At 39.2% G+C, this 15,279-nt stretch overlaps 2 protein-coding genes across 3 annotated transcripts in view; one reads left to right on the plus strand and one right to left on the minus strand.

Annotated features, from left to right (window-relative positions):
- The window catches only part of Cpsf160 (cleavage and polyadenylation specificity factor subunit 1), a 277,975-nt gene that overhangs the window by 83,181 nt on the left and 179,515 nt on the right, over positions 1 to 15,279 (minus strand). For both annotated transcript variants that reach the window (XM_067151119.2, XM_067151118.2), the window contains exon 17: positions 11,124 to 11,309. In XM_067151119.2, the coding sequence (XP_067007220.1) occupies positions 11,124 to 11,309 (186 nt within the window). The remainder of the gene's footprint in view (positions 1 to 11,123; positions 11,310 to 15,279) is intronic.
- Positions 6,562 to 15,279, plus strand: part of LOC136877253 (uncharacterized) — a 285,454-nt gene continuing 276,736 nt past the window's right edge. The window contains exon 1 of the mRNA XM_067151121.2: positions 6,562 to 6,663. The gene's annotated coding sequence lies outside the window, so the exon portion shown is untranslated. The remainder of the gene's footprint in view (positions 6,664 to 15,279) is intronic.

The following is a 15,279-nucleotide window of genomic DNA, read 5'->3' on the forward strand; positions in this document are numbered from 1 at the left end:
ATTTATTTTTATTCTTTCCGTCGTGGAACTTCTGGCACTATCCGCACACTTGATAGCCTACATAACCTTAACAATTCGGTCTCTCTCTTATCTCATTTACAGCTGTTTAAATCCTGATGTGATAAATGTAGAGAACAATAATAAAATATACTTAAAAATAAGGGTCTGCCTTTCAAAAGCCACAGTTATCCCTAGAAAGCTTCCAGTCACTATGGATTACATTCGGAAATACAACTCGTAACATACGCTAGTTATCAGCTGGTGGTTTGGCACACTTTCTACAGCACGGTTTTATTCAGCAGGAGTGGCTTCTGCTACACATACACCAACTAGGAATATCAGAGACCATCTCCAGAAACCATCTGGGAGAAATTTTCAGGGCCGATTGCAAAAACGATGTCTAAATCGATCACGATCTTCCACTGTACAAACAATGTTCAGCTGGTGTTAAACTAGACATCATTATTGGTTTGAAAATGGAGATTTCATGCAACTCTTTGCTTGTCGCAACCAATGAAATTCGTCCGTGTGCGTGCCAAATGCCAGTCAGCTGTTTGTCTTCCTTCACATTAGTGAAATATGGCTAAGCATGAACATGACTTGCCCACAGATAAGAATATCGCTTTCGGTGGAAATTAAATCTCATAATATTATCAATACTAAAGCGACACACTACCGTACGGGGAAGTGTAGCTCTGATTATAGCGTTGTTACGGTGAGTGTAATCTACTCCTAAATAGCTTTAACAAAGGGAAGATGAAACAATAGTAAAGTGTAACTGAATGTGTTGTATGGGCCATATAGATGTAGCTTGCATTCTGGAGATCGTAGGTTTAAAACGCATCATCATCTGCCCTGAAGATTGTTTTCCGTAGTTTCCCCATTTTTACACCAGGCAAATACTAGGGCTGTTATTATTGTCACGGCTCTTCTTCTCCAGTGCTCCTCTTTAAACAAGAATCACTACCATCACCACCAACTGCCTTTTCCTATCTCACAGAAAACTTACCTGAATTAGCATGACAATTATATATGTATAAAACAACATACAACCTAATTTTTTGTTTTCACTATTATATGCGCTTACTTGGCAGTAAATATAAGTGAATCCTTCCCGGTTGATGTATGTGACAGCCCTCTGACGATTGGGACAAGTAATTCTGACATGTATGTAAAGGTCTTTCCTGCTCTCATGGCGGGCAGCCTACATGTTGTCAGGGGAAGTGGAGTGCGGGCAGTATGTCACTGCCCAATCAGACAAAAGATCGTCTAGCGGTGGCGCTGAGAACTACTCAGTCACTGGGGGCAGTTTGCCGTGCTCACTTCGTTCCACGAACTGCTGTGTTGCCGAGTAGTCTTACAGTGTGCGTGTGGGTATTACAAACAGCTTGTTTGATGAGTTTGTTTTGGAATTATTCTTGTTTTATGAGTAATTCTTGCCGCATCCTTTACTGCATTCTTCGATTAGCGTGTTCGTGGCTTGTGATGTGACGTTAGTTTCTTTCTATTCTATTGTTTCTATCTGCGTTGCTCTATGGGACACCCTCTCTCCACGGGTCATAAATATGGAGGGTTATAGGTGAAGTCCTCAACGGCATGTACGGCGGAGAAGATGACCTTCGGTACGGTGGAGATGGTGGAAGGGGCAAACCTTGCCTAGGGTTACTAGGTGAAAACTGGTCAACGGTCTCGATGGCGGATGAAGAGAAGAATCTCCCAACGGCAGAGAGGGTGGATGAGCTACCTCCAAGAATCGAATCTTGGTTGAAGAACATAAAATTCCCCAGGCGTCTGTTCCCAGATTGGGCGGCCTGAGGTCAGCGTCTGTACCCCAGATTAGGGGCGGCTGGAAGAAACTTCCAGGGCTCACAACCTTGGTTGTAAACTGGTGACTCAAGTAGTTACCCCAAACTCATGTTTATCGTTCATGGGAAAGTGTAATGTGAAACAAATTACCTCAGGTGCACCGTTGTGCACAAACAGACATTCGGATTCTGGAGAGTCTACAACGTTACACAAAGATGAGTCGGAGCGTCTTGAAACCTCAAACAAAATCAAATGCAAATACCCGAATTTCATAGCCACCTTCAATGTGAATTCTCTTCTTAAAACTGGAAAGTTAAAACACCTTATGGACACTCTTAGAAATCATCGAATTATCATAACGGCACTTCAGGAGACCAGATATATAGATGAAAACAACTTCGACTATGAAGGGTTCAGGATATACAAGGGAAAAGTTGGTCAAAGAGTCATGAAAAACATGCCACACTTAGGAACTGGCTTCATAATAAACAAGAATGTCCTGGATTCCATAGTCCAATTTGAGTCCCAATCTGAAAGACTATCAACTTTGGTTTTCAAATCTACCAATAGAATATACACTATTGTGAATGCAAATTCCCCCATAAATGAGGACAACAGAAAGAACAAGGAGAAAGTGGAACTCTTTTGGGATCAGTTGGACGATGTCATCCAAAGGGTACCTGAAAAACACAACATCATACTAATGGGAGACTTCAATGCCCAGATAGGGAAAGAGAGAAAGTATCGACATATAGTCGGGAAACACCCAGCGCATAAGAGGATCAATCAAAATGGTGTCAGACTTATAGAGTTGTGCCAAGCCCACGGTATGATACTGAAATCCACAGCTTTTAAAAAGCTTCCTAGAAAACAAAAAACGTGGATCTCACCAAATCCTAACTTGGGTGAATTTCAACTGGACCATGTGGGTATTAGATGGAAGTTCAATAGGGAAATACAAAATGACAAAGTCCTCAGGGGAGCTAATTTAGATCCAGACGATTACATGTCGAAGATAAAGATCAAAATCATCCCCAGAAGGAGAGACAAGGTCCTTAAACACACAAGCAAATGATATGACCCGGAGAAAATGTTAAATTCAAAAGAATACCATCTTGCGACAAAGGATATACACAAACAAAATTGGGATCAAATAAAACAGAACTTATCAAAAGCCGAAAAATTTGCCCCTATAACAAAAGTTAAAAAACATGCTTGGTGGTTGGAAGAATGTGACGATCTATTGAAACAAAGGAAGGAAGCATGGCACAAATGGCAGTCGCAATGAACGGAAAGCAATAGACAAAATTTCTTGAATATCAGAAAGATGGTCAATAAAAAATTCAAAACAATTAAAAAGGCTTACAAAAACCAGATGCTTATTCAAATAGATGAAGACTTTACCAAAAACAAGACAAGAAGTTTCTACAAAATCTTTAAACAGAGAACAACAAAGTACAAGCCACCGACTCTACAGTTACGGGACAAGAATGGAAATATAGCACATAACAACACTGATAACTGCAGGATACTACCCGACTACTTTGAAAATCTCCTCAACTGTGAAAAGCCAGTAGAAAAAATGACATTTAATGTCTCAACAAATACCAATCCTGACTCACAGCCTTAAAAACAACAAAGCATCGGGAGAAAACCAGATCACAGCCGAACTTTCAAAGAATGCCAACAAGGAAGCAATAAAATCCCTTCAAAAAGTTTTTGAAGAAATATGGGTCAAAGAAAGAATTCCAGAAGAATGGAAGATGTCCCTTATCCACCCAATCCACAAGAAGGGGGATAAAATGAACCCCAACAACTATAGAGGCATATCACTTTTGGATATTACATATATTCTCAAAAGCCTTACTTAATAGGACACAACCACAGTTACATCATCAGTTGGGTGAATATCACGCGGGATTCAGAAATGGGAGATCCTGTCCGGAACAAATCCTGAACCTTAAAAATCTCATAGCATACCAGAAATCTAGGGCAAAGGTGTATGACTCACTAGACCGGGAAAGTCTCCTTTCTGTACTCAAAGAATTAGGTCTAGACAATAAAACAACAAACCTCATCAGGGAAACTCTCACTAATACATTTTCCAAAGTTAAATTCATGGGAGAATTGTCGGCTCCTTTTGAGATCAAAACTGGTGTCCGACAGGGTGACGGACTGTCCCCCATACTGTTCAATTGTGCCTTGGAGAAGGTCGTCAGAAAATGGGATAAGACAACTAGTGGTGGAATTCGATTGGGATCGGTAAACAAGGGTATCAAGATCAAATGTTTAGCTTTCGCAGACGACATGGGCTTACTAGCTGAGACGTGGGAGGAAGCCAAGGAACAGTCCTTCAAACTGCTCAAGCAAGCAGAGAAGATAGGTCTCAAAATCGCCTTTGGAAAGACCAAAATAATAACCAAAATTAAGAATCCTCCAAAATATTTGAAAGTGGGGGAACAAAAAAATAGAGATCGTCACAGATTTCAAATACCTTGGTGAATGGATCAGTTGGAATAGTCTTGAGCCAATGGAATCTCGATGAACCAAAATAGAAACAGCCTTCCAGCTTATGAAAGACACCTATAACAAAAAATCCCTCTCGTGGAATTCTAAGATCAGACATTATAATACAGTAGTCAAGCCTGAAGCCCTTTATGCTGCAGAAACTCTAACTATGCATGGTCCAATGGAAAAGTTGGAGATAAAGGAAAGGAAAATACTACGAAAAATTCTAGGCCCCAAATTCCATAATAACGAACTTTCACACATCAGCAATGAAACCCTGTATAGGAAATCAGAAAAGATTTCCGACACAATAAGGAAAAGGAGAATTGACTTCTATGGCCACATCCTAAGAATGGATCCAAAAAGGATAACTAAAAGAATCTTCGGCTATTTCCATAATAATAATAATAATAATAATAATAATAATAATAATAATAATAATACGTCCCACGAACTACTTTTTAAGGTCTTCGGAGACGCCGAGGTGCCAGAATTTAGTCCCGCAGTAGTTCTTTTACGTGCCAGTAAATCCACAGACACGGGGCTGTCGTATTTGAGCACCTTCAAATACCACCGGACTGAGCCAGGATCGAACCTGCCAAGTTGGGGTTAGAAGGCCAGCGCCTTAACCGTCTGAGCCACTCAGTCCGGCTCCGTAATAAGAAAACCAAGCCGAAATGGTTTAAGGAAACTGAGAAGGACCTACGAGAATTCCAAATTACAGAAGAGATGCTTGTAGATGGATCTGCAAAGAAAATAACCAAAGATAAAATAAAGAGGTTTCAGGACAGGGTGAAGCCTAAACGATTATACAGAATTTCTGAAAAAGAGAGGAAGGCAAGATCTGAAAGAATGAAAAAGTACTGGGAGGACAGGAAAACACGACTCACTAACCACTGATAGATCTATCGTACCCCAAAGAGGGTGAAACAATGGCAAAGAGGAAGGAGATAAGGAGCCAGGGTAGAATAATGATCAGCAATGTTCATGAATATTTTCAAAAGGAAGCAGAAAATAATGGCCCTTTAGTGACTGTGTACAAAGTGCAGCAGAGAGTGTCGGAAGCTTGTCAAGTTAGTACGCGAACCATTCAGCGTATAGTAAAGGAAGGTAAAGACAGTACCCAGTCATCTGGTTCCTTCTCATTTCAATCACCGTGCAAACGAATCAAAAGGAACTGTAAAATAAAGGCAATCGACAGATTCCATAAAGATGTAATTAGAAGAACTCTCCACAGTTATTATGTAAAGGGTGAATAACCGACAATGAACAAATTACGTAGTGATTCAGAAAGAGATATACAATTTAAATGGGGAGTTACTTCATTCTGGAGGACACTGAAGTCTATGGGGTTCAAGTATAAAAAAAGCAACAACGGGAGAAGATTTTTAATGGAGAGAGCTGATATAGTAACAGCCAGAGTAACGTTTTTGAGAAAAATGCATCTCCTGAGGAATAAGGACCCATCGCCCTATATATTTTATTTAGATGAGACTTACATTCATCAGAATTACGCTCCAATGAAAATCTGGCAAGATAAAGAGGGCACAGGAGGTTTAAAAGTTCCTGTCGGGAAAGATGGACGAATTACTGATTGTCACGTTTGTTCCAGTCACACTGTTTTTCTAAAGGAGTGTAAATTGGTTTTCAGGCCAAAGGCGAAATCGACCAGTGATGACTACCACAATGATATGAACGCTATGGTTTTTAAAGAGTGGTTTTTGAAGTTTTTAGCCGCTCTTGATGAAAGGAACATCAAAGACGCAGTGATTGTAATGGACAATGCCAGCTACCATTCAGTACAGCTAGAACAAATTTCTACAATGAATACACAAAAAGCTGATATTATATCGTGGTTATCTCTAGGAATATTCCTCGTGACAGCAATCACACCAGAGTTGAACAGTTGTCTCTTGTGAAATTATTCAAGCCAAAGGCAAAAATGTACGAAATTGATACACTTGCTGACAGAAGGGGTCATACTGTTGTTTGCCTGCCACCCTATCACTGTCGATATAACCCCATTGAGCTGGTTTGGGGAAACGTTAAAACTGATGTAGGGAAAAGGAACAAAACATTCAAACTAGCTGACGTCCAATCTTTAATGGAAGAGGAGCTGGATAAAGTAACCGAACAGGAGTGGAAGGCTTGTGTGCCACATGCTGAAAAATTTCAAGAGGACGATTACAAAAAAGACGTGGTATTGGACAGAGTCATGGATGATATCATAAATTTGCGGAGACGACAGCCACAGTGAGGAGTCGAGTGATGAGGATATTTCCTGGGAAAGCTCTGGTGATGATGGCGAGTGTCAGCGTGCTGTAATATGGATCCTTCAGCTGGAATAAGGTAAGATAAAGTAAGGAAATAAGAAAGTAAGAAAATGTGTTGTGTAACTCTGTACTTTTGAACGAGTTCTTTTTCGGTCTGTTTTCAGTACACTTGTTATATGCATTATTAATTAACTCATAACATACTACATCAAAGATATAATAAAATAATATTAAAAAATAAATAAAAATAAAATAAAAAATAAATAAATAAAAATAAAAAACTCATCCATGGGCCATACTCGAACTATAACATACGAAGATCTGTATTTCATAGCTATGTGGATTTCAACATAACTTTAACGCGCGCGGGCGCTCCTGGCAACGTTGTAGCAGTGGCCTCTGTCTCTCTCCCTTAAAGGCCTCTCGCGTTGTGCTGGATTGGTCGGCCCTGTGCTCCCCACTTCCCCTGACAGCCATCAGAGCAGAAAAGACTTATAGTCGAAGTGACCTATAATTCGATGGAAATTACCTCACGTATAATAAAATATATCGGCTGCCAAGAATTGTATTCAAGCAGTTAACCGGACTGTCCCTTTGTCAGTCTCAAGAAACAAGTCTCTTGAAAAGCGAAATCTTATTTTAAGCTCTACCTCTCCGTACATTTCAAATGAATTACTGCGATTTTGCAGCGGGTGACCCACAGAGAGGCTGTCGGACTAACCTTTCTTCCCAGAATCATCTCAACATGATAATAACAAATAACATGTTTCATGGTACATAACCTCTGATTGTGATGCATTCCTCTCATTTGAGGTTAAACAGTGTTCTCGGCAGTATTTAAACATGGCTGATTGTTTGAAACTTTTAAAAACAGTTTTGTTCCTGACTATAGAGTCCAAACAGTGAGAATCTATTCCAAATGGTTTCTGGAGAGTTTGTGTATGTGTAACAGAAGCCACTCCTTCTGAATAAAGACGTGCTGCAGAAAGCGTGCCAAACCACCAGCTGATAACTAGTGTATGTTACGAGCTGTATTTCTGAATGCAATGCATACTGACTGGAAGCGTTCTTCGGATAACTACTGCTGTTTTAAGTATATTTCATGCTTGTTCTCCACATTTATCACATCAGGATTTACGTAAACAGCTGTAAATGAGATAAGAGAGATCACACTGTTTAGGTTACGTATGCTATCAAGTGCTCGCAAACTGTCAGCAGTTCCATTACGGGAAGACTAAAAATAAATAACAGGAAAGTTTACCACATTCATGGATATCTACAGGTGTGACGGTAATGCGTTTTATTATCATAATGTTTAATTTCGTACAATCATTGTCTCAATTTGTTTTTAAATTAACGCATAGTATGTTTTGTTTGGTGTTTCCACAAATCGCAAAGTGGGGACATAAAATTATTATTATTATTTGTAAGGTATGTTAGCAAATGAAACAACAGTTATGATTGGGTTGTTTTTATCACGTTTTAAACTTACTTCTCTCCAAAAAAAAAAAAAAAAAAAAAAAAAACCTACACTGGCCCGAGTTATGAGATATTAAACGATCACTTTGTTAATGATCTCACCTGCTATATTAATAGCAACAACCATGATATCGTTCTACGTTGCGATTTTATTTGACATAAATATCATGCGAGAACGCGTTCACTTCCTTGTATAAATTTCTTTATTTACACTGTACGTCAAAACACACTGTTATACATAGTAGCAAATGACACTATATACAACACTCAATCGCGGAGTACCCTGAAGTCGATTCTGACCAGTACAGATATCAACTACACTGACTCATGCACTATAACATACTCTCTTTTGAATTCACCGCCTGACTCACTTGAGTCCAGTACTCAGACTCCATCTCGAAGCCCAACAGTCACTTCCCAGTCCATCACTTGCCTGAGTTCCAAGAACCTAGATCTGCAAACTTAGAACTAAGAACTGCCTTCACTGACTGACAGCTCGATATTTATACTACTCGATCAACCATCTAGAATAATCGACTTCTGGAAGAGTTCTTACAACACTAATGGAACACACTTGAAACCTCGATCGACCAGCTAGTCGAATGGGCACTAAAACGTTCCTTTCCTATTTAATAACACACATGGAAATATCTACAACATTCGTAATGTCTCTACATGTATCTGGATAATAAAACCTAACAGTAAGTTTCCAGAACCCTTCATATATATAAAAATTATAGTACAATAAGTCTAACATACAAACGTTATGAAATTTTCTTCCGCTTTCGACTCTATAGATTTTGGGGTTATACACAATACGTATTTGAGGTTATACAATCTACACTACATATTTACAGGGTAATCATATATTAATCATATTTAACATTTAATGAAAGATAATTTAACCTTATATAAACTATAATTAAAATATATTAAACATAATAATTGAAGGTTTTTACACCAGTTACGGCGTCGTACGTGCGACAATGAATATTTCTTAACTTAAGTAAACTTGTTTCTTCATCCCGAGGTGGTGCAGTTTATTTTTAGACTGGCCCCCAGTGAAAGGGAGTTGCCTGTACCATTTTTACCGCACATCAATCTTCCTGCCATTCGTAAATCTCTGGCAATATGGTACCGGAAATTGAACTCAGGCTCCTGAGAATGGCAGCTAATTATGCTAACCATTATGCTGGCGGACATTCTTAACTACAAAACACAGCCACATATACATGACTCATGCGTGCTTGCAATGCACGGGTCGGACATGAAACTATTCACCTATTTGTGTGATGCCATCAAAGCTGCAGTAGGCCTACGCTACAGGGCGGACATTTCTTAAATACAAAACACAGGTGTACCGCATGACCTTGACGAGTGTTTTTATTGCGATAGTAGGGACCTAACTATTCACAAATTTGTGCGATGTCATCAGAGCTGCAGTAAGGCTTGTACCTGCTTCGAAGCGGAATCGTTGTTCTTCTCTGATGAATTACGTTGCAGGAGTCTTGTATGCAAGATTTTTCTCCCCTCCATTTTCTTCATCTCGAAAAGCCAGGGGTGTCTAATACGCAAGGGGGTCTAATACACCAGTAAATACGGTATTTGAGAGTAAATTATCTCTGGTGGAAACTTTCAGCTTGCAGATCATGCAATGTTTCTTGAACGTGTCAAGAGTAACTCCCAGGTATTTTGGAACGTCACAGTGTTGTAGTTCAATATCTAACGACACTACTTTCAGTCTCTAGGGAAGTTCTGTGTTTGTCGAATGAAGGGAACATACTTGTGCCTTAGCAGGATTTGGTGTAAGTTGGTCTGTTCTGTAACAGCTTGTTGGTAGTCCAGCCAGCCAGCCAGCCAGCCAACCAATCAGTCAATTCGTTCATTAGTTAGTTATTTTCTCAATTAGTAATTTCAAAACTAACATAATAGAACTCCAATTATCCAAACACCAGATATCTGGATCAACTTTCATGGCAATGCAATGACCTTTGCACATGAGTGCCATTACAGTTGCAACTTTTACAGCTGTTGGTACATAAAGATGGAGAAGGTACTCTAGCATTTCATAAAGCCCAAAATTTTAAGGACTGTTGCTACATGATTCTTGGAACTCAACAAATTCATTATCGACAAAAGATCAACAAAAAAAAAAAAAAAAGGGAGAGGCAATGAAGAACAAGAAAGAAACTGAAAAAGGAAACTGTGCAAGCTCAAAACATTCACAATGTTATTGTCTAAGTTCCTGGCTTTATTGACTGAGATGCAGACGATGTAAATGAGTGGTTGCAGTGTCACTCAGAGCAACTAACTTTGTTGGATATGTTTAAATTAAAAAATTGTTTTAGAAAGTTGTTCTTCTGCCTCTTGACGTCAGGCCTTTAGAGTGAACAAATGAAGTAAAACTCCTTTCTGTATTGCAATATGAAAAGTTCCTTTCAAGTTTCATTGTTGAAATCAGAAATACTTCTTGTTCAGATATTTTAAACTTCTGTCTTTAATAAATGCAGCAGCCTACTGCAATTACAATCTCACAATACAGTAACATGATGCTAGAATGATATTATTTTCTGACACAATAATTCATATTTCTGCAAATCTGAATCATGCCAGTCACCAATTACTCTGGAGAACTGGAGCTCTAATGTATTTGCTTTCTTTTTCAAATCAATAAAAATTCCTTTTTTACAATCTTAATGTATCTTAATTCTCTAACATTCACTAAACTATGTGCCTTTCCCCATGAAACAGAATTTTTTTTTTTTTTTTTTTTTTTTTTTTGCTAGTTGCTTTACGTCGCACCGACACAGATAGGTCTTATGGCGACGATGGGACAGGAAAGGGCTAGGAGTTGGAAGGAAGCGGCCGTGGCCTTAATTAAGGTACAGCCCCAGCATTTGCCTGGTGTGAAAATGGGAAACCACGGAAAACCATTTTCAGGGCTGCCGACAGTGGGGTTCGAACCTACTATCTCCCGAATACTGGATACTGGCCACATTTAAGTGAAACAGAATTGTTGTTCACTTTAAGTTACTATACTCAAGCAGTCTCGCTCACCTTATCTTCTCCATTGAATTTGTAGTACTTGTTGGTTGGTTCAGCCAAGCTGGTGACGACGCAGTAGGTTTTGCTCTCCAAATGGTATGTCGCGAAGTGAGGAGTGCACCGTAGAGGCACTTTCCTCACTGGCCAAGGAGCATCATATGACAGATGAGTGGGAAGAACGCAGATTCGTAGCTCAGCCTGTAACAGACATCTGTTAGAATCATGCAAACGTTACCTTTTTAAACGTGCAACTAATAGCACTAACAGTTACTAGGTCTTCTGGAAAATTACTACAGTACATTATAAATGTTTACATTGGTTACAGGTGATAAGATAACAATATTTTGAAACATTTATCTCATGGTCCATGATATGGGTTATTGTAGTGACATCCTAGTTCATGAACCATGGGCACTGGCAGAGTGGCTCAGTAAGGCATTCTGAGAGTCAGGATACCAGCTGCTATAGAATAGGAGCAGGCATCTCAGACATATTCTGAGTCATGGTCCACTTTGTGCTCAGATACCTAGGACTATGGAATCCACCTGTGTCCATAACCCATCAGAGGACAGATACCCATTGGGATCATGGGTAGAGCCCTGCACCGATGCGGATATTCGCAAAGGTAGTGTCTTGGCGGACACAAACTGTATGGCAGTGCGGATAATTTTGCTGATAATCTCTAAATAATGACGTTTATTGATTTTCACTCAGGTATACTCTTGTTTTTGCTTGTGTTTAGGCGACCCTTGATAGTGGTATGGGAGAATGGTGATATATAAAGTGTAACCCCCACTTTTGCAGAAGAGTGCACACAATACAAGGTACACATAAAACACTTAATTAACAAACCTGAACGAACGTCAGTCGATACATCAGGAAAACATTTTAAATTTTGACAACACATGGCTATGCAGGATAACCAACATGACAACTATAGAAAGGATAGATGGGAAGCAGGCTGGGAAACCCTACAGAGGACGAGATCTTACGTGACGTTGTAGGGAAAGAAACGTGAGAACATTAACCCCTTTTTCTGATTTACTCATTTTTCTGATTTACTCACAATAAAGAATTTTAACAAAATATAAAACACCAATAAAAAGGATAATATAATCAATTAAAAAAATTAAATCGAACCACGAGGTTCCTATTGGTGGTTCTTCAGAAAATCAAGTACCAACACAACATTACAATCACTTTAAAGAAGGTGAGCATAACTTCGATAATGAAATTTACAAGGAAAATTTAACGGGGAGTATGACATAATTACAATTATCTTACAAGGCATATCCAAAGAGTTATTACAAGATAAGAAAACCAAAATTTAAATTTAGCGCAGAGGCCTTTGGAGATCCAGACCTCTCCTAATACACATCAGTAAGGGACGCATAGCTCAACAGGTATACACTAAATTGACGCAGAATAACTGGAGACAACCCGAATGGAAAAATTAAAATTTACATTTACACAAAAGTTAATAAAAGGAATTGCCTCCAAAACAAAGGATATGCCTAGCTGACGAACTAAGGCATTACAAAATCAAACGGCGAAAAACCAGGGTCTAAGGTAAACTCCGCACAAATTAATTTACATTTTAATTTAACACTTGAGAAAAGAAAACATGCTTACCCCGGGATGGCTGGAGCCGGTGAGCGGACCTCCTAACAAGGTGGGTGAGATTGTTAAGACGTACAAAAAACCAAAGATGCTGAACAGAGCCTTGCTTCTGCTAAGGAACCAAAAGGCCGGAAATTGAGAAATACTCAAACAGCCAATCAGGGAAGCTACCTATGTTTCAACCCGAAGTTTCACCAATATAATTCAGTGTTACTTTTGCCAATAGCATTATAGCACCATATATGGTAATGTGGGAAATTATTCTAGAGGTTTTGATTGCGAAACTCAGCGATTTCGTGATCGAAGCTTCCACATGGCAACTACAGGGTGATACAAAAAATGGGTAACAACAAACATATTATAGGATATCTCCAATATCAATGTCTTTTCTTTTAACACTGAATGATTAAGTAAATAATTGTCTCTTCTGTGAGTCCTGAAAATTCTTTAAAATCACACAATTTCACCAGAAATAAAACACACAAAATTTTACATCATTTTTACAACAACAACAACAACAACAACAAAATTTAATCGAATTCTTCGAAAATGTCAGTTCCTTAGTTTCTTTTGACAAGTCAAGAATTAAATGATTCCACCGACTATCAACTCACCACCGGTGACATAAAGAGCCTTGAGACCATAAAGCCTTATATCTGACCTGAGCCTACCTGACTCCTGCCCGCTATTAATGGAAGGAAGGAACAAAGGTCAATACGTAGGTAGTTGTCGCAAGACAAAGTCCCTCATGAACCTGTGACTCTAGGGGTCCTGGTGCCTATTGTCTTAAGAGAACTTTCCATTTCAATACCTTGGGTGTAATATACTGTAGTTAAATATTTACAATATCCGCAGATGCGGATGAAGGAAGTGCGGATATGGACATTATTTTGTATATCTGCGCAGGGCTCTAACTATGGGTAAGTAGAGTAGCATCATGCTTCACAGAATTTTAAACAAGCATGGTCAGAACAGTTTAACCAAGCCTTGGATCTATGGGAGTAACAGAGTCCCACTTTATCTCCTTCGAAACAACCTAGCAAACTAAATGGAATTCGATGGGGAGCTAGTAATATTAATGGGGCTTATCATTCATTCATTCACTATCATTATAGACTGTTGTGCCTTTCAGCGTTCAGTCTGCAAGCCTCTGTGAATTTACTAAACGTCGCCACAATCCTCTATTTGCAACTAGTGCTGTGGCCTCATTTAGTTCCATACCTTTTATCTTTAAATCGTTAGAAACTAAGTCTAACCATCATCGTCTTGGTCTCCCTCTACTTCTCTTACCCTCCATAACAGAGTCCATTATTCTCCTACGTAGCCCATCCTCCTCCATTCGCCTCACATGACCCCACAACCGAAGCCGGTTTATGCATACAGATTCATCCATCAAGTTCATTCCTTAGCCTTTATCTCCTCATTCTGAGCACCCTCCTGCCATTGTTCCCACCTGTTTGTACCAGCAATCATGATCGCTACTTTCATGTCTGTTACTTCTAACTTATAAATAAGAAACCCTGAGTCCACCCAGCTTTCGCTCCCGTAAAGCAAAGTTGGTCTGAAAACAGACCGATGTAAAGATAGTTTTGTCTGGGAGCTGACTTCCTTCTTACAGAATACTGTTGATCGCAACTGCGAGCTCACTGCATTAGCTTTACTACACCTTCATTCAATCTCACTTACTATATTACCATCCTGGGAGAACACACAACCTAAATACTTGAAATTATCAACCTGTTCTAGCTTTGTATCACCAATCTGACATTAAATTTTATTGAATTTCTTACCTACTGACATCAATTTAGTCTTCAAAAGGCTAATTTTCATACCATATTCAATGCACCTATTTTCAAGTTCCAAGATATTAGACTGCAGGCTTTCGGCACAGTCTGCCATTAAGACCAAGTCGTCAGCATAGGCCAAACTGCTTACTACATTTCCACCTAAGTGAATCCCTCCCTGCCATTTTATACTTTTCAGCAGATGATCCATGTAAACTACGAACATCAAAGGTGAAAGATTACAGCCTTGTCTGATCCCTGTAGGTACCCTGAACCAAGAACTTATTCTACCATCAATTCTCACTGAAGCCCAATTGTCAACATACAGTAATGCCTTTGATTGATTTTAATAATCTACCTTTAATTCCGTAGTCCCCCAGTATGGCGAACATCTTTTCCCTCGGTACCCTGTCACATGCTTTCTCTAGATCTACGAAACACAACTGCCTATTCCTCTCATAGCATTTTTCAATTACCTGGCGCATACTGAAAATCTGATCCGGTCAGCCCCTCTGTGGTCTGAAACCACATTGGTTTTCATCCAACTTTCTCTCAACCATTGATTGCACCCTCCCTTCCAAGATGCCAGTGAATACTTTGCCTAGTATACTAATCAATGAGATACCTCGATAGTTGTTGCAATCCTTCATGTTCCCTTGCTTATAGATAGGTGCAATTACTCCTTTTGTCCAATCTGAAGGTACCTTACACACATTCCATGCTAATCTTACTACTCTATGAAGCCACTTCATCCCTGCCTTCCC

The sequence above is a fragment of the Anabrus simplex genome, chromosome 7 (assembly GCF_040414725.1).
Source record: "Anabrus simplex isolate iqAnaSimp1 chromosome 7, ASM4041472v1, whole genome shotgun sequence".
NCBI lineage: Eukaryota > Metazoa > Arthropoda > Insecta > Orthoptera > Tettigoniidae > Anabrus > Anabrus simplex.